Source organism: Mauremys reevesii, linkage group 11, assembly GCF_016161935.1.
Source record: "Mauremys reevesii isolate NIE-2019 linkage group 11, ASM1616193v1, whole genome shotgun sequence".
Lineage (NCBI taxonomy): Eukaryota > Metazoa > Chordata > Testudines > Geoemydidae > Mauremys > Mauremys reevesii.
This window is the reverse complement of record NC_052633.1, coordinates 58,435,795-58,461,263: the sequence shown is the minus strand read 5'-3', so window position 1 is coordinate 58,461,263 and position 25,469 is coordinate 58,435,795. Positions and strand designations below refer to the sequence as shown.

The 25,469-nt window shown below is 42.9% G+C and overlaps 1 protein-coding gene across 3 annotated transcripts in view; it reads left to right on the top strand.

The window, feature by feature from the left end:
* THSD7B (thrombospondin type 1 domain containing 7B) overlaps positions 1–25,469 on the top strand; it is a 733,398-nt gene that overhangs the window by 576,500 nt on the left and 131,429 nt on the right. For all 3 annotated transcript variants that reach the window (XM_039494616.1, XM_039494617.1, XM_039494618.1), the window contains 2 exons: positions 2,528–2,722; positions 16,099–16,362. In XM_039494616.1, coding sequence (XP_039350550.1) covers positions 2,528–2,722; positions 16,099–16,362 — 459 coding nt within the window. The remainder of the gene's footprint in view (positions 1–2,527; positions 2,723–16,098; positions 16,363–25,469) is intronic.

Genomic DNA, 25,469 nt, shown 5'->3' with positions numbered 1-25,469 from the left:
CTCAACATGCTCATAACACTTGGAGCTCTGAATTAAGCCTGATTGTAATAAATCTCATGCTTCAGGACTTCAGCCTGCAAGGGATGGTGAGACAGTCTCCCTAAGGGGAGAACGGAAGGTTTAGACCCCCACAATAAGAAGTTAAACCAACTGTTTGCACACTGTTATTTGACTGTAAGAGCTATTGTGAAAGCTTGTAATGCACTGAACTTAATAGTCATTATGAGAGAGAGAGACACACACACAGTGTTTATGGTTATGAAGGTATATCTATGTATATAAATAAAACTGTAATTGTCATGCAACTTCAGCTTCGCCTCACAAAAGGGCAGTGAAGCAACCAAGTAAGAAGGGGCTACCTCCTCAACCAGAGGAGACTTGTTTCAAGCACCTTGCCATTGTCCAGCTCAGGAAAGAACAATGAGAAACTATCAAAGCAAAGGGGGAAAGCTTGAAACTGACAAGAAACAAAGAGAGGAAGGAGTTTTCCCTTCTTTGAATAACTACAGTAACTGAAGGAAAACAAAACTGCAAATCCTTTTAAAATGGAAAAGGGTTTGAACTGAAGAACATTCAGAACCGAGGGACAGTTTTGAGGCAGGAGGCTGTCCATGAATGCTGGATTCCTCCTATAGCTAGATGGTATGCTGGGAAACTCTTTTAAGGCAGTAGGTAACTCTTATTATTCCTTTTCTAATTAGAAATTTATTTTCTAATATGAAAGGATAAAGGCTGAGGTTGCACCTTTGTTTCTTTTCTGCAAAACTTGTGTATGTTTGCTTCCCCTTTACTATTTCATATTAGAATCTGTCGTTTTACTATTAAATCAACTTCTTGTTTATTTTCATTCCAAGCATGTCTGTGGTGTGCAAACTGTGTGGAGTGTGTGTGCCAAAGTGAGCTGATGAGTAGGGGGCTGGTTTCACATCTTGGGTCAGGGAGTGGTGGTGACCAACCAGAATGGTGTCCAAGAGGCTGGTAATTAAGAACTCAGGGAGGAAGTATTTGGGGAGGCTCAGGACTGGAAGGGCTGTTGGTGTTACCCTGCAAAGAGTAAATGGGCTGGTGGAAGCCATCATGTGAGTTTATGCTTTTGTGCTGCCTACTAGTGTCAGGGATCTGAACCATGGCTCCACAGTACGACGGCCCCCAGCTTACAGGGCAGGCAGTGACAGAACCCCTTACTGGTCTGGGTGGACCCCAAAATGTCAGTCAGGAAGGAACATTTTCCCCCTAATGCAAAATTGGCTAGATGTATTCTGTTTTTTGCCCCCTGCCTTCTTCTGAAGCATCAGAGATTGACCACAGCTGGAGACTGGACACTGGACAGGGTAGATCAGGGCTCAGAGGTAGTACAGAAAATCCTCTTAAGGTGCCTGTCTGGTGCGTCTTGTTCTCATGCCCAGGATCACAGTGATTTGGGGTTGAGGATGATTCCACCCACCCCTAGATCGGGGGTTTTCACTTTCCTCTGGAACGTGAGGTGTGGTTCACTAGATAGGGTGATTTGGGCATATCTCACCCTATCAATTCCCTGCCATTGTAGGGGCTCTGGACATTGGTGACACCTTGGTCTCTCCTGTTCTGTGCCTGTAGCACATGGTTGAGTCTCCTGAGGACTGAAATGCTTAAGTGCAAGTAACGTCTTTGAGCTTGATATAGGGGTATTAAGGAGAAATTTAATAGCCTGTTGTGTATAGGAAGTCACACTAGGTGATCTAATGGTCCCTTCTGACCTTAAACTCTATGAAACTGTGAAACTGACTGTAAGATAAGTAGTCATTCTTTATGAGTACATACAAGCACTTATCTATATCTTTGCCTTTTCAAATGCTGTCATGTACAACCAAAGGGTTATATTCTAATTTCTGAAGCAAAATGGATATCATGGCTTATATCAAATTTCTGTTATGGGTTGTCCAGCTGTAGCAGTAAGTAGATTTTGGATGGTCCTATGCTATATAATTGGTCAAGATATTGCCAGAGGCGGCTCTATGTATTTTGTCACCCCAAGTACGGCAGTCAGGTGGCTTTCGGCGACATTCCTGTGGGAGGTCCTCCGGTCCCGCGCCTTCGGCGTACCCGCTGCCGAATTACCGCCAAAACCATGGAGCTGGCGGACCTCCCGCAGGCATGCCACTGAAGGCAGCCTGACGGCCGCCCTCACAGCAACTGGCACGCCCTACCCGCCCCGTGGCTTGCCGCCCCAGGCACACGCTTGCTGTGCTGGTGTCTGGAGCCACCCCTGGATATTGCCCACAAAGTGTAAAACAATGGACTCTTTGAGAATATTGAACTTTCAGAGTCTGATTTACATCATAAGCTTTTTGAAGCAAGGATATGTCTTTTACCATGTCTGTGAAGCACCTAGCTCACCTTTGAATGCAGTATGAATAATAACTAAATATAGATTTTCTTTATGTTATTGGTAAAGAAAAGCAAATGTTGCATATATAGGTAGCTGGTTTATTCGAATGCAGAAATTAAATGTATCAGCATTAACAAAGAGGTTTTTTTTTCTCTTTAGCTGTTGTGTGCCTCTCAGACAATGACCATGCTGCAGATGTCACTGAATGCATGAAGTGGACAGAACCTATGCCTGCCCTGGAACAGGAGTGTCTAATTCCCTGCAAAGATGATTGCACATTCACCCCTTGGTCTAAATTTACAGCATGCTCTTCAGATTGTGAATCAACAAAAAGTAGAAGAAGATCACTCACAGGTACAATCAATCTTTTTATATGTTATGCTTTATGGACATGACTTGTGAACAATCTTTTTCCGATGTTGCTGAATTGACTTTGAACTTTTGTCAGATTACAGATAGAATATTGTTCATCTTTGAACAAATTATTTGTCCATTATTATATAGAAAGGGCTCATGTAGGTGTGAAGGCAGTGCAGGAATTGACCCAAACTAGTTCAACATGGGCTGCAGACAGGGCCAGCTCTGGGCACCAGCGCACCAAGCAGAGCTGTGGCTGAAGTGCCGCTGATCGAGTTGTTTTTTTTGCCGCTTGGGGCGGCAAAAACATTGGAGCTGTCCCTGGCTGCAGATGGATCAAAAGTGATACTTATTGTGACATACTCAGGACACTAGAACTCAGAGCCCCACTGTTTTAGCATTTTATCTTAGCAAGAGTGAAAGCTTTGCTGCTGCTAAGCTGTGTGTCAGGCTGGTGTATCAGGAACTATCTACCTTGCCCACAAACTCTTAAATTCTCGGTCAGTCTAACTGTGCCCTGCAAATAACAAACGGTGGAACCCCTGTTCCTGAGTTCCCCAGAGACATCTCCAAGCAGCGTCCAGACCCTCTCACTGGACATTCTCAGTGAACCTTGCTGCCTCCAAAGAGATGGAGCACACATCAGCCTTTTAGATTATCTGACAATTTACACTTAATTTTAATACACAGCACTGTGGTGGTTTTGTAATAAAACAAGAATCAGTTTACTAACAGAGAAAAGAGATATAAGTGATACTAAGCAAGAATGAGACAGACGTCATTACAAATAACAAAAAACAAAACATGTTTTCTAGTGACTAAAACTTAATTTTAGTAAATTACAATCTTTGCCTAAGCAATTTTCTTTCCTACATCAAGTTAGCAGCATCCCTAGCCCGCCGCGCTAGGGAATCCAACTTTCACAGGCTCAAAGAGCACTATCTCCTATTTCACCAACAAGAAACTGCAGAACTGGAATTAATTTGCAAACTGGACATGATCAAATTAGGCCTGAATAACGACTGGGAGTGGATGGGTCATTACACAAAATAAAAACTATTTCCCCATGCTAATTCCCCCCCTACTATTACTCACACCTTCTTGTCAATTGTTTGAAATGGGCCATCCTGATTACCACTACAAAAGTGATTTTTCCTCCTGCCGGTAATAGCCCACTGTAGTTGATTTGTCTCATTAGAGTTGGTAAGGCAACCCCCATCTTTTCATGTTCTCTGTGTGTGTGTGTATATATATATATATATCTTCCTACTGTATTTTCCACTCCATGCATCTGATGAAGTGAGTTTTAGCCCACGAAAGCTTCTGCCCAAATAAATTTGTTAGTCTCTAAGGTGCCACAAGTACTCCTCATTCTTTTTGCTGATACAGACGAACATGGCTACCACTCTGAAATTTGTCACCACAGTGATGGATAACTAAAAGGTCTTCTTGCTCCCCTTATGATACTCAAAGTCCACTGTCTCAGCCTGAAGAGCCAGGAAGGCTTCCTGGGGTGCAGATTCTGTCCTCCAGCATGATTGTTAAATGGTCATCTCCCCCATTTGTTTAGTTTAATGGCTTTGTTTACCTTACATGTAAATATACTTTAATTGTCCTCCACCTAGCTAAGCAGGTCAGACAGGTAAATACATATTTCTTTGTCTTTAGCAGATTGGTTTCTTCTTCTAGTGCTCATATCTACGTGTATTCTACACATGGGAATGCATACACACCATACCCCCCGAGTCCAGAGATTCTTAACAGGCAGTGTCCATTGGCCCACACAAGTGCAGTTGATCTCCTCACATTCCAGACCAAGGGCTGACGCCTCTTCAGTTTCTTCTTACCACTGCATGGCCTGAGTCGGAGTCCTCAGTGTACACAGATTTCTCCAGCTTCTTTTTTATAGCCTGTAACTAGATATTGTCTATTGTTTTTATATTAGCATAGAGTTTTTATAGTATAGCTTGTTTTTCCGCTTGCTGGGGAATCCCTCCCTAAAGTCTGGGACTATGCCTGGGGTCCCAGGGTTCAAGAATTTCTTCTCTTGCTTCTTCTCTTTGAGTGATGACCACCAATGCTACCTCTACTGTTTGGGTGAGATGCATATCTCTGAAAAGTGCATCATTTGCCACTTGTATCCCCCATGAACATGCAAAATAATGAGCTTCAGGTGAGGAAACAGGTTATGGAGAAGGCTATGAGTTCTCACACAGATCTGGGTCATGGAGCCCCCCACCCCCGTATATCGATGCCAACTAGCAAGCAGCACCCCTCCAAGCATGAACTTTGGAGCGGAGCCTAGAGCTGTGTAAGCCCAAGGACTCATGATCCGGGGCTTCACATGAGAGTAAGGAGCACTGTCCTGGTTACAAGGACAGATTCCTGTCCAAGTCTGTTCCTAAGAGAAGAGATCCTTCCCCAACCCTGTCAAGGTCGGGCCAGCCTTTGTATGCAGATCCTAAGGTCTCAGGACTGCTTAAGACCGCCCCCCCACCCAAGCAGGAGGTTAAAGTGCAAAAGAATCAGTCAATTTTATTGGTGGCTTCGATCCTAAACCTAAAGATCAACATCCACTGGGCCATCTAAGATCAGTCCTTTGGGGACTGGTCACCCACAACATTTTGGGATTCGTCAGAACTGTGGATCCTAACTTCTGGAATGCCCCAAACACTGGGACATATGGATACTTATTTCTTGCCAGACGATATCTTCTTCCCTTAGCTACAGTCCCCTCTCCTCTTGGGCCCAGTTCTCCTGAGGGACATTGCAGCATTGGATGATGAAACTTCTTCAGTAACACTGGAACCATCTCTGCTCCAGTGCTCAGGTAGAAGTGTTCACCTTCTGGTACTGTCATCCCCACCAGTGGAATGAGAGCAATTCTTCAACTCGGACGAGTCAGATGCTCAGGCTGGTCCTTCATCTCCTCAAATGGAGATGAGTCCTGATAGCACTCAAGGAAAGCCGAATGCCATCCTCCCAAATATGAATTTCCCAGGGACCTCTAGTACTTGATGCCATGGGGTCCCCCTCATCTGGTTGACCCCTCGTAGTTGCCCTTCTGGGGCCTGTGGAACCATATGGCAGATGTCTTGGATCAATCCATGAGTCCTCTCCCACTCCACATCCACCAGATCTGTCATTATGAGGAGGAAATCTCATCTTCATCTCCAGAAGAAGCAATCAGTCTGTCCTCACCATCTCCACCAGACAATGAGAGGCAGTACCAAGAGCTGCTGCAGAGGATAGCAAATGATCTTCAGATCCCACTGGAGAAGGTCCAGAATTCCCATCACTGGTTCCTTGACGTTCTGTAACCTACAAGTCCAAGGACATTCTGTAAACTACAGATCCAGGCAAGGTGGCACTCCTGGTAAAAGAAGGCATCATGGAGCCAGCCAGAGTAATCTGGCATACCTCAGCCTATGCTCCCCCACATCTAAAAGAGCTGAGAGATGCTATTTTGTCCCAACCAAAGGAACTGAGTTCTTTTTCACCCATCCAGTGCCCAACTTGCTAGTGGAGCAAGCAGTCATGGAGGGAGCAAGGTCACAACATCCTAAGATTATGCCCGCTGTCAGGGGCTCCAAGAAGTTGGACCTTCTGGGAAGAAAGGTTTTTTTCCTCTATGAGCCTGCAGTTCTGTATCACAAACTATCAGGCTTTGTTAACAAAATATAATTTTAACTGCACTAACATAATTTTAACTGGCAGATTAAGGACAAACATCTCCTTGAGGAAAGAGACAAATTTCAATCCTTCATCAAGGAAGGCAGACTAGAGGCAAAAATATCCTGGCAGCTACAGTGGTTGCAATGGGCACAGCATTTAGAGGGTTAGACACTGGTATAGTGATGAGGCTTCACTCTTCAGTGTTCCACAAGGAAGTGCAGAACACCATAGAGAACTTACTATTCAATTAATCAAATTTGTTTAATGAGAAAACTGATGTAAGTCTACACTTTCGAAAAACTTTGGATTGATCCACCACTTCCTGAGAATTTACACCCTGGCCCTGAAGAGAAAACACCAGCAGCCAAGACAACTGCCTCCACAAGCATTCTACCACCAGCATCCAGTCATATATCCATGCAAGTGGCAGAGCGTTCAGAGACCTCGATTTTCAGAATCCTCTACTATCACAGCTTCTACCCATTCCCTCCCAGCCACCCATTCAGGGCTACTTTTGATGCCTCCATTGAGAACTGCCCAACATTATTTAAGCCAACCATTTCTATCTCCCTGTCCCCCCCAATCTTTGGGGACCATCTCTCACTTTTGGTGCACAATTGGGACTCTATCATGAAGGAACAGTGGGTTCTAGAAATTATCCACCATGGTTACTCCATCTAATTTCTCTCCTTTCCTCCCCACAAAGCTCCTTCCTGGTTCCTCTTCATGGAACATTCTTAGGAGGACATTCTTTGTCACGAGACAGATTCTCTTCTCCAATGAGGGCCAATAGAATAAGTGACACCTCAGTATCAAGGGAGAGGGTTCTATTCCATATATTTCTTAGTCCTCAAAAAACAGCAGGTGGAGACCCATTATCTTTGACAACCAAACATCTTTATTTAAAAGTCAAAATTCAGGATGGTTACACTAGCATCCATAATCCCTTTCTACAGGAGGGAATTTGGTTTGCAGCTCTCGATATGAAGGGTGCCCATTTTCATGGAGATATTCATCTATCCCACAGAAAGTTTGTTTGGTTCCCAGTAGGTCAGGAACACTACCAGTTCAGAGTCCTTCTCTTTGGACTAGCAACAGCACCCAGCGTATTGATGAAAGTTTTCTCTGTGAGGGCAGCCTAAACGAAACACCATGGCTACACAGTTTTCCCATATTTGGATGATTGGCTCCTAGCAGGACAGCTCGGCTACTCCATCTTCTAGCAGCACTGGATGTCTGTGTGAACAAAGAACAGTCTGTTTTTGAGCCGCATGCAGATGGCAAACTTTATTGGAATGATGCTGGGGTTACTTTCATTAAGAGATTTCCTCCCCAAAGAAATATTTCAGACAATGAGCAATCTGATAACACAGGTTACTCACAGACCAAAGACTATGGTCAGGGTATTCCTTTCTCTATTAGGACACACTGTAACAAGTGCAATCCTTCTGGTTTGAGGCTTTCACCTGAACAACCACGCAGTACAGGGCACTTGGACCTCATGGGAGGTCAGGCTGCACATTAATCTGCTGGAACTGAGAGCTGCCCACCTGACCTGCAGGGCTTTCCTCCCATTCATACATTCACTCCGTATCCAAGTAATGGCAGACAACATCACCACAGTATTTTATATAAACAAGCAGGTTGGGGCAAGATCCCTTCCCTGCTGCCAGGAAGCAGGTAAGTTTTGGAATTGGTGCATTGGAAACCACATCATTACCCAAGCCAGGTGTTCAGAATTCTTCAGTGGACAACCTAAGCAGGCACTTCTCACCAGACCACCAGTGGGAAATACACAGCTGTGTCCTGAATGGAATATTCACTCAGTGGAGAACACCTCAGTGGGATCTCTTCACATTCCAAATGAACAGTAAACTTCCCCTGAACTACTCCAGAGCAGCTATTGGTCACAACTCCCAGGGTGACACTGTCTTGCTGTCATGCACAGACTAACTCATATATGCCTTCTGCCCATTCCCCTGCTACCAAAGGTCTTGAGAAAGCTCCACCACAGCTGGACTAGAGTCATTCTTATAGCACTCACCTGGCCCAGACAGTTGTGGTTCCTAGAACTTCTGAGAATGTCAACTTGTCCTATCAGGATCTGTCTCTTCCCAGATCTTCTAATTCAGGAAGATGGCCAAATCAGACACCTCAGTCCAGACCCTTTTCACTTCATGGCCTGGTGTTTGGATGGGTATCAGATCTAGAATGCTCATGTTTGTTAGCCATCCAAGCCATTCTTAATCAAAATAGGAAAGATTCAAGTAGGACCTGTTATCTAGCTAAATGGAGATGTTTCTGGGCATGGCATAATCGCTCTTCCTCAGACTCTGCAGATATCCCAGTCATTTTAGATTATCTCCTGTCATTGAAGAACTTTGGTCTTTCCATTAGCTCATTGTGTGCCCGTCTTGCAGCAATACCTCCCTCCCTCCATTTTCATTCACCCAACAACACTTAAATTCATGAAAGACCTAGTCAGGACCTTTTCACCCAGTAATCAGCAGACCACCATTTGAACCTCTGGCAACATGTTCTGTGTCCCCTCCTTCCCATGAAAGTTGCATGTTTAGTTGCTATTACTTTGGCCAGAAGGGTCAGTGAGATGGGAACATTCATGGCCAATCCACCATATACCATTTTTTACAAGGAGCCGATTTCCCGCTGCTTTCATCTCAGATTCCTCCCTAAAGTTATTTCTGAATTCCATGTCAACCAACCAATCCATGTATCTGTTCTCTTCCTGAAACTCCATGCTTCTGCTGAAGAAAATAGATTTCATTCACTGATGTTAGATATGGCCTGGAATTCTACGTACAAAAGACCAAACCAATTAGAAAATCACCAAGACTATTTCTCGCTATAGCATAAAGGTTGCAAAGTCAAGCAATATCTTGTCATAGAATCTCCAAATAGATTTCTGGTTGCATCATCACATGATACCAATTAGCACATATCCCTCCTCTGGATGGAATGAGGGCACATTCCATAAGACCGCAAGTTGCTTCTACAGCATCTCTACAGGAGGGTACCAATACTGGGCATATGCAGAGTGGCCTGGAGTTCCATTCATGCATTCACACAACATTACATGCTAGTTCAGGCCTCCATTGTGGATGTAATGGTGGCAACTGCAGTTTTTTAAGCATCTTTAAGTGCACACACACACACACACCGGTCTGAATACTGCTTGTCAGTCACCCATGTGGATGTGTGGAATACACATAGGGACCATCATTTGAAGAAGAAATCAAGGTTACTTGCCTGTAACTGTTGGGCTTAAATCTGGTTGGAAATCTAATGTTGTGGGAGTCCTATTGCTTTAATAATGTAAGTAATGCTGGGCTTATGGAATTTGCAAAGGGCATTATACTGGTTTTAGTTGGTCATTTCCAAATATTAGTAAAACATCCTGGTTCAAGCCATTCTACAGTAACTACTGGAAAAATATTATGTGTTATTTGAACACAGAACAAACTGAGAAGAATTGCAGAATATTAATAATTCGGGTACATTTGTTTTAATAACAGTCTTTTCTTCTGATGTACTTTATTAAGCCAAATTGAACTGAATTGAGAGGGAGGGGGTAAGACTTACAGTAGGTATACTGCTTTGCACTTGAAGCATTTCATATTTTCTATTTTGCATTTAAAAGGACCATAGTTTGGTTACTTTTTGTTATTCCATTAGTAGAGGTGATACATCAAAGGCTTTTACAGCAGAGTGAAAAATTAAACATGACGGCTTTAGTAAACATATCCAGCATAATAATGTTTAGGAATTGAATAGTAGTATAACTACGGTGGCTATCACTTTGCTTTTCTTCTGGAATAACTTGTAATCAACTACAAGATTATTTTGTTATTGTTTGGAGTGATTCAGGTTTTCAATAACATAATTCCGTATACAAATGGAATCAAAGTGTTTTATTCATGAGCTCAGCTCATTAAAGAATAAAGGTACCCTTTTGCATAAATGTCATTATAGAATTTTCAGTTGTTTCTGGCAAAATATTTATAGTATAATGCCTTCCCTAGTGATGCCTTCACTTATAGAGAAATAAAAATTCTTCATCCATCTCTGATTACTATGCCTAAACATATAGCTAAGCTATTATCATAAGGAATTAAGTGAATGGCCCTTTTGTGGTATGTTTAGATATGTGGTTTTTTTTTATATTGACTGCTATTTCTTATGCTATATTATACCATGGGCCTAAATCTCCTCTCACTTTTACTCCAGTGTAAGTCAGGAGTACGTTCATCTAAGACCTAAATTGGTGTAAAACTGATGTTCTCCTATGGTTACTTAAATCAGTTGCTTTGCTCCCACTGACACATGTGACAGGTATCTTTATTGCAATAAATTGGCTTTGCTACGGTTACTACAGCAAGGCAAATTCATTTAGGCTGCCTTAGTGAAGCATCGCAGATCTGGTCAGCACCCCCCTGCCAGCTGTCCACCAGATTGCTGTGAGGGATTGCCCAGTGTTTTAAGCTTCCCTATGTCTCAGCAGGCTTTGCCTCCCTTGGCTTCTCTGGCACATTTTTTGGGCACTAACTTTGTCTGTTATCCCTTTATGGAATTAGAGCTCCTCAGTCCACTTGCCTAGGCCCTCAGGTCCAGTCGTGACTCCCTCTCCCAGAATCCCAGCAAAGGTGTGAGCTTTCTGGGTTCTCAGCAAGCATGTGGTGGTTGTGAAACATGTAACACACAACCATATTGCACAAAGTCTAACATGTTATTGCTCTTTCACTTAACAGAAGAGGCACAAGGAAACACAGTTCATTTAGAAAATATTAAACATTCTAAATGCAATGCTACTCCCTACCTCATCTTTCTGTTGGGAGTGCTTGAGGGACCTCTGTGCTCAGGATGGCAGGCAGGTCGTCTGCCTCATTAGACTACTACAAGTAGGGTTGCTTTTCTCTCATCTTGAGGTGAAGAAAAATGCCCCCCTTCCCCCCACCCAGTAGATCAGCTCCTGCTCTCTTATAACTTTCATCCACCTTTGTCAGGTGATGTCCTGCTTAGCTTCCTCAGGTGATCACAGACCCTTGCCAGGTGACTTTGTTGCCAACGTGACCTCCTACCAGAGCTTATACTTGAAAAACAGACTTGCCCCGGGCATTAGCCATCTATTTATTATTTAGATGGCCAATCATCAAAGTTTAACCACACTCTTGTTAGGCCTTTGCCACTACCCCCGCTGGAATTTCAGTTCAGCATGCAGGTAAAGAGACCACAGAGAAGTTGAATATTTGAAATCGAGTTTGTAGAATGGTAAAGATATATACAGAGAGTTCATAATCTCACACACAATTCATATGTTGGACAGATTCTTCAAATTGTCACAGTGAGTGGAGAATTAGGCCCAGCTTACTGAATTTAAATAAAATACAAACACCAATTTTCCTGTTCTTTAACACTGCTACACTTTGAAATATAAGCACCTTTATACCCAGTGATGGCCTATATGAAAGGTCTTACTGTCCGTACACTCCTAGGTTATCAAAGCACCATCTCGGATTTCTATGTGCCATCTCGGCACAAAAACATAGTGCCTATCACCATACCATCTAAGTACCTGTAGCTATTCCTTGTTTAGGGTGTCACCCAATTCCAGGTGATTGGGCGTTCACAAATAATACCTGCTCTACTAACTGGTAGAATGCTCTACCTCTTGGCCCTGGTCTACACTAGTGGGGGGGTCTACACTTACCTGGCCATGAGGATGGCGGCGAGTCAACTGCTGCCGCTCCCTCGTTGACTCCGCTTCTGTATCTTGCAAGCTGGAGTTCCGGAGTCGACGGAGAGTGTGTTTGGGGATCGATTTATCTGCATCTAGACAAGATGCGATAAATGGATCCTTGATAGATCGGCAGGTAGTGAAGACCTGCCCTTGGTTTGCTAGTAGATCAGCTTGTCCACCCTGGCAGCCTTTGGTTGACAAGTATTAGCTTCTTGAGCTATGAAGTGGCAGGCAAAGCACAGAACAGTGAGTGCCACTAGAAGCCTCTCCAACTATTTAAAAGCATATTATCATATTCGCATACAGTACAGGACTTCACTGAAGTCAGGTGAGTTGTATTCTCTTACCCCAGATCTGAATTTGTCTTTGTATATTTGTTATAGGATGGATTGTTGGCATTAAATAATTTGATTTTTTCCCTTTGAATATTTCAAGGTACCACATTTTCACAAAAAAACCCAAGTGGTGATTTTGCTATCTTATGGAACAGTGTATTTAATCGATAACTGGTTTGTTATCTGAGTCTGACCTAAGTGTAAGACATTATAGTTTGAACTCCTGTCTGGAAAAATGTGGAAATTATTTCCCTGTTTTTTTGGTTTTTGTTCCTATTTGTTAATTTGCAAAGTTTCCCATTTGTGAGTAAAATTATCCTTAGAACTCCAGAACACATCATTTTGAAAGAATTAGGTTTTGGAAACTAATAAAATTAAGGCCTTGCTACTTCTACATTTCTCTTTGGAAATATATGTATACATCTGAGGGGTAATAGAGATGAATAGAGAGTACAGCTATAGTCCTGGTCTGGTTCCCACTGAAACTGGTGACAAATTTCCCATTGCCTTAATGGGTGCAGGACTAGAAAATCAGACGTTTCAGCATGTAGATTGTGTGTATTCTGTATTTTCTTACTGTGTGCAATCTCAGGAATTGTAGAAATGTCTATTGATTTTGTAGTTACATAATTACTTACCAAACTCCATTTTATCGAAGTGTGCTCCAGAGATCTTGACTTGGCATCTTGGAGGCATACTATTGTGATGAATTGTGGCTATGTCTGTACAGTTTATAAATGCTACATGAGATTGTAAATGCTGTGTCTGTCAGGCTGCAAACTCCATTCTGAATGTGCGGCCTTTTGCCTTCTACTCTGTTTGCCTCCAAGTTGGGTTGAAAATTCCAAGGCCTGGTGGCAAAAGAATAATAATAGAGGGAGTTGACTCTTATCATTGGAAATCTATTCACTCTAGGCCAAAGACTAGTCTCCAGACTTCAAATTACGGAGTGGAGGGAGAGCAGGAGGGTTTTTACCGAGTGCAAATTGGTTGAAAACGGTGTGCAGCGAGGTGTCAGGGTGTGTTTTGATTGGCTCCTGTGCTGGCATCTTCTATCCTGCCAACCCCAGCTGTAGCAAGACTGTCTTCTCCCCTTACCCTTATCCCCCCATCCCCACCATCTGCCCTACTTCCTCCCTTACCCCTAACTGTCCCTCCTCCCTTACCTGTGACACCTACCCCAGTTTTCCCCTCATTCTGCCCTGCCTCCTCTACCCCTTCTGCCCCACCTCCTCCCCCATTCATAACTCCCCCTTCTGCACCCACCACAGCATCTGTCCTACCCACCATTACCCTCCATCTGCCTTTTGCCCCTGCCTCACCTCTAACTTGCCTCCTGTCCCAACCCAGCCTCCCTGCCTGCTGGCCTTCTGCTGCCAACCAACACCCTTCTGCCTCCCACTGCATTTAACACCCCTTCTGCCTCCATTAGTCCTGCCCCAATCTCTGTCCTCCAACCCTTTACCCCACCCAGGGTCTTTATAATGACAACTCTTGTTGTCTACCCTATTTTCCCATTTTAGGTCTCCCAACCTCACCCCTACCCCCAGATCTCCAACACCCCTTTCCTTCCAGCTCCTCTGGTCCCTGACCTCCACTTCCCTCGGTACATTACCCCTTTTCTGTTTCTCTCCCCAGCTTGTTGCTGGAGGAGGAGTGGTGGGATGGGACCTGGCAGACTTGAGCCAATCTCTGCTGAGCAGTTGGCCAGGGTGCCAGGCAGTGCCTCTCACTTCCTACTGGGATGAAGGAGCCCAGCCGCTGAAAGTAGTAAAGGGCCCAGATCTCTGTCCCTCCCAAGACACTTTGTAATTCGAGCATTGCTGGTCCTGCCCAGAGCAGATTGCGCAAGGGGGAGGTCACCCTAGCAATGAAGTCACCTGACAGGAGTCTGTGCTCATGTGAGGAAACTGGCAAAGGGGTCACTTGACACAAAGGGCTGAAGCTTTTAAATGGCAACCCTGGCCTGCTCAGGAGCCACTTTCTCTCATCCACGAGGGAGAGACCACCTACCAAGTAACAACCTGCATGTGGCAGGGGACACCCTGCCTGCCTGCACCCAGATCTTCCCCTAGGACTCGCAAGAGAAGGGTGAGAACCACATTATGGTTTCAGATGTTTGTTTTCTGTATGATCTATACTCTCTATGCTTTACGCGATTATGTATAAAAGAGCATGAAGATGTTAGACTGTGTCAAGTGTGTTGACTGCTTCACAACTATGGTGTGCCCCAACAGAGTTAAATTGTAACCAGAGGTTTCACACTTTTGGGGTGGATCTCTGGGAGAGGGTGTGTTTAAGTACTGGAGAATCTGAAGGGTCAGCTCTGCACAGTGGAGCTGTGGGGACTGGACAGGGAGTTCCAACACTCAGAGAGGGGTGCCAGTTAAAAGCTTTGTGCCCTAAAAGTGTACCTGGGAACCCCGAGATTGGGATAGTGGCTTGACTCCATTCAGGCTACAGGAGCTTGAAACACCCAGAGATCCAGAGCAGCAAAGGTTTGGATTCCCTGCACAGCAGCCTAACGGTCAGCCAGGAGAGAGTGCTCGCTAGTGTCTGTGACTATGGGAGAGGACCCAAGAATCCTTCTTTCCAGCTCTGTACACTTCTACATAGTGGCCAGACGCAATCCCAAGCACATGTTCAGGCAGCACAAATACTGCCCCATTCCACACAGGCCAGCAGAATTAATCCCTTGCAAGAGAAGCAGATGTTTCACCTTTTCAAAGGGTTTTATCAGCCCCCTTGCACTCTAGAATTCCAGCAGGCAATCACAAAGTTCCGGGGAGCAGAGGTTCTACTACACCCTTTGAAAAAGAACAAGGTCTGCTCCCGCCCCCCCACATATGGGACCTGCTCATAGCCAGTGTGGAGTGAGGCATGTCCTTCAAGCACAATGTCTCTGGGAGGACCAGCTAGGGAAATACCACACTGTCCTCCAGTGTGGGGCTGTACTTTAAAGATAAATAGATGTGTTGTACTCCTTAAGACACAGAGGGGAAAAGACCCTTAAGTAATATTCCTTTAAAATATATCAGAAGCTTGGGGGGGGTGGGAGGATACCACTTAAATGTGTTCCAGACTCAGTAATTTACCAGGGATTATTTTTTTCTATTTTCTTCAAAGTAGTCTGTGTGCAGCATGCATGTTTAACTAATTTGTAAAGTAGCTTCAAAGAAAGAGTTGCCGCTTACTTAGACTCCTTTGTAGGTTTCTCTGGCAACCATTGATTGCAGGAAGAATAGAGACAAAATAATCAATTTGTTTTCATCTGATAATTAGGGGGAAATGATATTACATACAATTACAAAGAATTTTCTAGCCATACAATTACTACGGCAAATCTTTTCATAGTGTTCAGTGCTCTAGCCAACAACAAAATTTGCTTAAGTTCCTCTAGGTCCCTGGTTGCCCCTGGAAATAACTACCTTGCTTAGCATTTTAAAGCACTGACAACAAGTAATAAATGTTTTTGAAATATTCCTCTACATTAAGATTTCGGATCATCTTGGTTTTAATGTATTAAACTCCTGTATAAATAATATGACACACTGTTATCAAAAGCAGCAGATGTTAAGCTAACAAGCAGATTTCTTTGGTTGGAACAGGGAGAAGCAGAAAACGAGACAAATGCCAGAATACAGTAGTGTATCCTCAAGTTGAAACAGAAGCATGTCCCTGTGAAACATTTATCACCCAGCCCCATGGAAATTGGTCCGATTGCATTATTGCAGAAGGAAAAACAGAGCTGCAATTAGGAACGAGATTCCAGGGAGAGACCAACCAATGTGGAGAAGGTGTGCGACTCCGAGCTATTGCCTGTTATGATAAGACTGGCAAACTTGTGGAACCAACCTACTGTAGCAGTTCTGGTAAGGAGATAAAATAGTGTACAATGAATGTAAACAACCCAGGTATTCAGTGCTTGCTTACTAGGCTATTCATTCTGCACCCTTCAGTACATATGTAACTTTTCACTTGCTGGAGTGGAGCAACTCTGTTATAGATCCCATAAATGCTGAATGTGATTCTCCTTTCTTAACATTTCAGTGCACTTTTTACAGCTGTTAGTGCAATATCCAGTGGTTACTATTTTGTACAAGGATCCATTGATATTTCCCTTCATAAAATCCTTCTCTATGGGAATTTGTAAGTGAAATTAAATGGAAACATGTTGCAGGTAAAGTTGGGCACATAGTCACAGTGCAGGGATAGATTTATTTTCCATTTGTTTAAAAACATTATAAAAACATGTATTAATCTGGGAGCTACAGAGTTGAGGTTCCTTCTCCCACCCTTATTTTGATGTGGTACAACTATGTGTTTTTATAGTATTGTTATTTAAATTGCTCTTTTCAAATATAGAGCAAGAAATAATCACTCCTCTGAAGGGGTTCACAGTCTAAGACCCTGATCTTACAATGAACTCTGTGTGGGCAGCCTTTGCACCTACATTGAGCGCTATTGAAATCACTAACGTTGTGTGAGTACAGGTGCCTGCTCACATAGAATGGTTTGCAGGATGTGATGGGGCGGGGAAAGGCAGGAGTCAGCACAATTTAAATAAAGGAGAGTGTAGAGTGACTCTTGGTGAGGGGCACAAGGAACAGGAAATATTAAAGGAAGTAATTTAATTTTAAAGAGGAATTTTGGGAAAAAAAAGACAGCATAGCATGAATGAAGGTGTGAAGCTGAGAGTGGAGGGAAGGGCAAATGGGGTGGTGATTGAGTAAAACAGGGAGCCATTGAATGCATCTGAGCAAACGAGAGCAGAGAGTACCTGGGACCACATTGTGGAGGGCCTGCCAGATGAAGACAAGCAGCTTGAATTTGATGTGGTAAGAGTAAAAAAACTAACATAGTGATTCAATCCTAGTGTGAATTCCATGTGCAGCTGTCTGTTTATTACTGTTCCAGTTAGCTGCACAGATTCATAACACTGCTTTTCCATGCTTTTGTTTTCCAGCACCATAGTGCTGTACCCACTCCCCATGGTTTTCACATGGGACACATGGTGTGCCATGTAACAATTGATTATGCCTCTGTGCTGCACGGGAAGAGGAGCGTTGCATTTTCACACTCCTTCAGAACCCTTTTCTACAAAAAGGGAGCAGCTGGTGTTTAGGGAGGTGGGTTTTTCTGTGTAGTGACTTCTTTCGAGGAACCCAGGGCTTGTGTGACTACTAATTAAAAGGAGTTTACTGTATGTGGCTTCCCTGAACCGATTGAATCTGTTTTGAGCCATGTTTTTCTTTGTTATATTCATGTGGAAGTATAATGGCTGTGATTCTCTCTTGAATGTAGTGGAGAGTGATGGCCACAGGGAACTGTTTGTAGCTTCTTGATCCTCGGCCTCTGGCCTCAGCAGTAATTGGAGCAGCAGGGGGCCTGCTCCAACTTCTGGCATTTACATAAGGTCAATCATGGACATGACACTAGTGGAGGATCTAGCAGAACTCCATTCCACCATGCCCCCTCCCACATCCTGTCTCCAGAATGCCTCTGATCCACCTTCTCCCTCCTTTGACGTTGGGAGGGCAGCCGGTGCGGGAGGTGACGGAGCTGTTTCCCTTAGCTTTGAGCAAGTGGGCTTTCAGCTGTGCAAGGACAATTCTCTACCAGCTGTCTCTGGACAGATCACTCTATGCTGCTTATGTGGTGTCGAAGGCCTTAACAAATGAAGGAATCTGATTCAAAATGGACAGTCAAAAAGGTCTTGCCATAGTAAGGGACAGTGCAGAGCTGCCCTCCTATGGGGGACCACAGGGAGGCATTTGGCCCCACAAAAGCAGTGTCCTCTGGAGCTCTTGAGCAGATATGCACCAATCCCAGCAGCTTGTTCCTCTTCAGATGACTGGTGTCTATCACCTCTCCGCTCAATTTGGAGTACACTGTGCTCTCTCATGGGGGAGCAGGGAAGCAACATTATTCCTTATACTCCCCAGAGCACGCCAGCTGTCCAAACTGGTACACAATTGGGAAAATATAATTTATTTTTCTTTCAATGTCTAATGATGGGACAAGAAAGAAATGTGTACTCAAGGTTCTAAGTGATTTTCAAACATATTATAAATGGAATCATACAAACAAAAATGAAACTCTGTCTCTGCTCTCCCCGTAAGCCAGAAAATAACCAATGAAACCCAACAATGAGCCCCAAGAAGTACCTTGCCCCAAATGTCCACCCAGCTGTACTAGCCCTCAACACATCTCTCTTTCCCTGAAAGCAGAAGAAAATAGCTGGTCTTTGCAGTGTGCCTTAAAGGTCAAACTCAGTCATGCTAATTCAGACCAATTTTTCACCATGTTCAAGTTGAACTTTCTCTCCTCTTGAGTTGGATATATGCTGTATTTCTGTTTAATTACATATTTCAGTGTTCCTGCTACTATTTTTGATTTTATCATGTATATTAGTGGAGGGGTGCATGATAGCTGCACGTGGAATAAAATATATAAAATTAAAAGCATTATATATATATATATACACACTATCACTAGCAGTTTACACCAAAATATACAGAACTATATGTATTTGTCAGGGGAAAAGAAATCTTTCAACCAAAAGACATTCCTAGGGGAAAGGATGTAACTAAGGATTTACCTTTTGTAACTTTGGGGCCATTTTCTGCCAGTCGGTTTGCCTGGTTCAATTTGGACGACATGTACTGAAACTCCATATTTAGGTACAAGAACAATCTGATCTAGTCTAACATCCTCACATGATGTGAACTTTCAAAGATGTTGTCACCTTCGACTATCAGTCTATCTAATAGCTAATAGGCTCTAAATTTAGCTCTGAAATCCCAACTGGACCCTCCTTTTCAACCTCTCTCAGATATTTCTGGTTGTTTCCTTGAGTACAAAGTGGCATGCTTAGTTACGATTATGTCTGCCATTGAATTTGTGAAATTGGAGCCATATCTGTTAAAGAATTTTTCCTCCATTTTAATACAACATATTACACACAACCTTATTGTGTTCAAAGTTCATTTTTTAAATATAAATATTTTCCTTCCTTTTTGTTTAAAATCTACCCATCCATAAAAGAATTTGACACTAATACTCTATTGCCTGGCACTTACAAGGATAATCAAATGCCATTTGATCAGAACAAAACAGTCAGAAGCTCTGCTGTTCTGTATGTTTTCTTTGGCAACGGAATGAAAGGTGCAGCTAACGCATCAAACCCCTTTATTTCTAAATGGGTCAAACTGGCTATCAAAGAAACTTATTTAAAACAAGGTAAGGCACCCTCTGGGATTAATACACATGAATGCACATTCTACTAATCTATATCTTATAAAGCATCTTATGAAAAATATGTGCAGTAGCAGCATGAGCAACATCCTGTGTTAGTGCTACATTCCGGTGCAGTGCTGCAGGCTGTTGTTCCTTCTCTCTAAATGTAAATCTTAATATCATGGCTTTCCTTCTTTGTTGATATTATATACTTTTTATTACATTCCTAAGAATGACGCTCTACATTGGCTGATGTTCACACCTGTGAAAATGGATGCTGCTTTGCTTGCCTGAAAATTTGTTTCCCTATGCTTGAACATTCACCGACTTTTATTATCCTGCCCTTATCAGTAATCTTCATTTCTGTTGTTAGCCATATGCAGTTGTGATGAGCTGTATAAAGTCCACTCTGCCTCAACCTCTAAGTGGTCAAGGGACCTACCCAGCTGACGCTAATAGATTGACCAGCATCAGTTGGAATAAGAGGCTACAGTCCAGGCAGAAGGGGGTGGCTGCAAGAAAGATTAAGGACTATCCTGCATCATCAGCAAACTGTCGGGAAGCTGCCCAAGGAGCAGGACCTTAAGTTCCATGAGGACTGGGGTGAGACTGCTGGGGGAAAACCCCACCATCCTAAGTGGATTCCCCGTCTCACATTCTTTGTAAACTAGAGGAAAAAATGGACCTTCTGGAATCTTGCTACCAAGGAGGGATACAACATAGAGATTTGGGTTGGAGGATCTGAACCAAAAGGCTAAGAAAACAAGATGTCACCTTCCTTTCCGTTCCCTGCCTTTTCCTTTTCCTCCCTGCCCATTTATTTTATTTGTTGTTCTTTTGTTTTTTTTCCTGTTCTCCCCTTATTTTTGAAGTGCGTGTATATGTATATGTGAATATGTACAAAAAGGAACAAGCTCTTAAAGGTCCAGTGTACTTTCAAGGCTCCTAAGAACAGGCAAAAGGGCTGAGCCCCTTCCCAGCAGTTTTTGCATTTTCTGTATTTGTTGGTAATTTGAAATAACTTCTGCTTTACAAGAGAAATTTTGGCACAAAAATGGGCTACTCATCCTAGCACAGGTGTATTAAGTTTTGGAATATTCTTGTAGAAACTTAACATATTGTGCGATCTAGTATGCTGCTTTGTGCATTAAGCTACTGAAATATACTTTGGTAAGAGTCTCCTTTTGAAACTCACTCAGCCGTGTGATCCATAATAACACTGTTCATTAAGAAATGGCATAGCATTTACATACCACATTCCACCAAAGTAAAGTGAGACACTTCTTAGTGTGTTTTGTCCCCATTAATATGATACACTAGAATTCATTTTAGAGTAAGGCATTGTCATGAATTTGTGTACTGTACCTTTAAGGCCCCTGTTGCGGGAGCTCTTCCTAACCCCCCTTTTGGGCATGTGTAGCCTGAGAGACTGGGAGAGCATATGGGTTGCAGCTCAGAAGGTTTCTCCTGTTTCTTTCAGGGCTCATGGTTGGTTTTGGATGTTTGTTTTAAACTGTTGTAATTGTGTCTGCTATACTGAGCTGCTTTTTGTACCACTATGTTGTCTGAGTTTCTTCTTCCTTTAAACTGAATTCGCAGGCCGGTGAACTTCAGAACATACTGCGTTCTCTTTAAGGTCACAGACAACATAAAACTGAAACACAAAATCCCCAAGCAAAAAATATGAAGACATTCAATATGTCAACCCCAAACACCTGGTGGTGTCTACACAAGAAAAATATCTAATTGCCTTGTGTTTTTCAGTATCCATGTTCCATTTTTTCAGTATCCAGTATCCTCTGGTAACTCAATTAGTTAGAGGACATGGCAGTAAATACACCCCCACCCAGTCTACACAGTAGATGAAATTTTTGGTAGCCAGCTGTGGCAGTTCTGAAAAATGCTTAGAAGTTTTCCTGTGTTGATGCACCCTTGGTGGCATATGAAAACAGTTTGGGGGTAATTAAAATATGTACATTGGTTATTCATTCAGTACTGATGATGAGACACAGAGGAATTTAGGCAGTGTATTGATTTAGACCCATCGATTTTAACTACTATTAGAGGTTACCTTGTCACAGGAACTAGAATGTGGAGGTGTTTGTCTCCCCATAATGCAGGAAATGCTTGTCTCAAAGGTATGTGCTGGCTCAGATGGTTTTTGAATCTGTTGTCAGTGGGTATGATGACATTTCTTAAAGGTAGGCAGTTAAGTTGGTAAAAATATCCCAAAAGTGTTCAAATAAACATCTCTAGAAACCTGGAGATGACCTACAGGATTGGTATGGAGAGAGAAATGTATTGAAGAGGCTCAGACATGGGAGAGATTCGTTTAGCTGGATTTCTGAGACATCAGGATTTTTTTTTCCTCTGCTGCTACTGTAACAAAATGAATTTTTTTAACCATAACAAAATAAAAAGATACAGTAAACACCAGAGTGTTTATCTTTGTTAATGAAGTTAAGTAGTAAAACAAAAGACTAATGTATATTATAGGGCTTGTCTGCATGGGGACCTGTGTGCGGCAAGGCAGGGTATGAATGAACAGCACACTAGCCTGTTGTGTGCTAAATGGCCAGGTGAACCCTGCTACCTTGCACTAAAAGTTCCTTAGTGTGCTTTGTCCTACTGCTGTTTGAAATATTTCCGTAGTATGACAAAACACACTACAAAACATTTACTGCATGGTAGTAGGGTCCACATGGCCAGTTAATGTGCATAAAACTAGCGCCCTGTGGTTTTACACCCCAGCTTGCTGTGTATTCTGGGTATGTCTATACTGCAATTAGACACCCGTGGGTGGCCTATGTCAGCTAACTCGGATGCTTGGGCTAAGGGGTTGTTTAATTGTAGTGTAGAGGTTTGGATTTGGGCTGCAGTCTGAGCTCTGGGACCCTACCACCTTGTCAGGTCCTAGAGCCTGGGCAGTTAAACAGCCCCTTAAACTGAGCCCAAGTCAGCTGGCACAGGCCTGTTGCAGGTTTTTAATTGCAGTCTAGGCATATCCTAAGTCTCCGTGTAGACAAACCCTGAGGCTGATGTCCCATGTCAACTCATAGTCACACCAGGTTTGCAATCTAATTGCTGCATCTGTCATGAAGGTAGATAAATAGAAGTTTATATTCCCCACTGGGGTGATTAGATCCTTAGCTCTGTGTTTGTTCTCCATGGAACACCAGCTTGTCATTTTTTAAAAAGTAATTGATCCTTTTTAACATAGGCAAATAAAGTTAGTCAATATTTAAGGCCCACTATTATGTGTGTTTGAGCAAGCAGTTCAGGAATTGCAATCTGCCAGGTTTTATCCTTTTTCAAATTGAAAACTTGTAAAATGAGATTAATTCTGACCCATGTGTCCAGAATTCTCCTACCAGGAAATAGTGAAAAAGCTTTCAGATTGGAAAAGAACTAAGTTTTCGAAATAAGTGTTTGGTTTAAAATCTGTGCCTTATGTAAGAGGGGCAATGATATAGATAACATATTTGACAATGGTTTATTGCAAAGCTGACATCTTTTATAAGCTAATGATATCTTGCTATGACATTAGCACACACAGCTGGAATATTCCCTTTCAGTTAGGAAACTATTCTAGCTCTACTAACAACTTTGTCTTGTATTATCTGTTCAAAAAAAAAGGGCCAGATCCTAGTCTGTTTACAGCCCCGTTTTGTCAGTCAATAATTCCTCCAAGCCCTTTATTCTATTGAACTGTTTGTAATATTTGCCCAGAGAATATTCTATGGCTCCACAGCCAATCAACCTAAAAGCCATTTTTCAAAATGCCTTTACTGAGATAATTTAAAAAAGACAAACACATTTGCCTTCTACAACTGAAAAATTTCTGCTTTTCCAGTCATTCCAATGAGAAGCCGACTGTTTGGAAGAGTATAAACAAACTGGATGGGGAGTTGAAACAAACATCTAACTTTGTGCTATCATGTCCTCCCTTGATTAGATCTGCTGGGTGTTAATCTAATTTCTTAAATTGACTTTCTGTTGCCAAATTTGCAACAGTTCACATCATTTTTACTGAAATGCAGAATAGTGGCCATGTACGAAATCCTGCATAGGTTATTTCCCCATTGACTATGAGGGTATAACAAAATATACAGTCACTCTTCCCTTTCCATAAAGTTGACATCATGGAATTATTGTTTGGGTTGAGTTCTCTGAATGAGAGAGACTTGCCTGTATCTTAGGGTCATAACTTGGCAGCTGAAATTAGCTGGGGTGTTTGTTGACAATGCCTAGCTTAGCACATTGTGAAGCTGGCAGCAAGATATTCTCAGTGGAGAAGTCCTGAAATCTGGAGTGTGCTTCCCCTGCTTACGCCAACAGAGCCGGAATCTTTTGACCTTCGATGATTTTCTGGTGGGGGGCATTTTTTTATTGCCATTTGGTGGTAGAGTGCTTTCGGGAGAGACCCTCAACTCTGGAACATCCCATCAGCCCAGGTCTATTGATCTTCAGACTGTGCTGCAAGGCACAGCTATTTACGCAGCTATGGCAGAATTGGACCTTTGAGTCATACAATATTCAATGGTGGTGAGGGGGGGAGTTTGCTGTTCTCTGGATGATCCAATTTTGTTTTTGTGATTTGTTGCGGGAGTGTGTAGAGACTTGAATAGGATCCCATTGTTATTGTATACATTTAGTAATAATAATAATAACTGTTAGATTGGTTTTATAATATTTTTGTTACCGTTGTAAATGGTCCTAGAGCATTTCTGATACACATTTTATAAATGGGACGAGTACAGCTATATTGAAGATTGCTTTGTGTTGCTTTCCTGTTCCTCTCAGAAAGAACATACTTCCTAAAGGAAAGGCTAGTACCTTAGTGCAAGCAGAGTAGATGATTTTCCTGAGTTACAGAACACTGAGCAAAATAGATCGAGGAACACCGCTGAGCCCCTCCCCTCACTGACTTATTGGCCCCGATAGTTGAATTTTTTGGTTTGCATTATGGACAATTAGTTATAAATTGTGAGTGCTGTAACTTCACCTTGTTTTTATCTTCTACGGGTAGGGAAAAGGGATTGGTGAGCAAAGAATGTATGTTTTCCTCTGAAAACTACTTAAAGCCTCTGGGCTGGATTGTGATCCTACAACCCAGCCTGAGTAAGGGGCATATTGGGAACCAGATTGTGACTCATGGTCATAGTCTGGTTCCCTTTCTCCCAAAGTGAGAGATCACATGTGCCAGCCTATTCCTTGCCCAGATCGCTTTTCCCTTGGCACCAGCTTCGATATGTGGACCAGTTCCATCTGCTCCCTGACCACCTGCATGGGAGGGCAGGCTCTGGTGATGGAGTAGCCAGTGCCTTCGTGCAAAAGGATTTCCTACAAGCCCCCATCCCATTCCTTTATGCTATTGTACAACAGTGCTCACAGTTGAGCCTTTAGTATGACGATATAACAAGTGCTTGAACATAGCAGACAATAAATGCACTGAAAGAATGGTTACTATGATCACATATAAAATCACCTTTCTGAGGTGTACCAAGCAGGGCTCCAGACCCGCAATGCTGCCATACATGGATCTCCCCTTGAACTCATAGGGTATGTCTACACTGCAATAAATGACCTGTGCCACGTCCACGGCTGGCCCAAGTCAGCTGACTCGGCTTGCAGAGCTCAGGCTGTGGGGCTAAAAATTGCAGTGTAGATGTTCAGGCTTGAACCTGGGCTCTGAAATCCCATGAAGGGGGTGGGTCCCAGAGCCTAGGCTCCAGCCCAA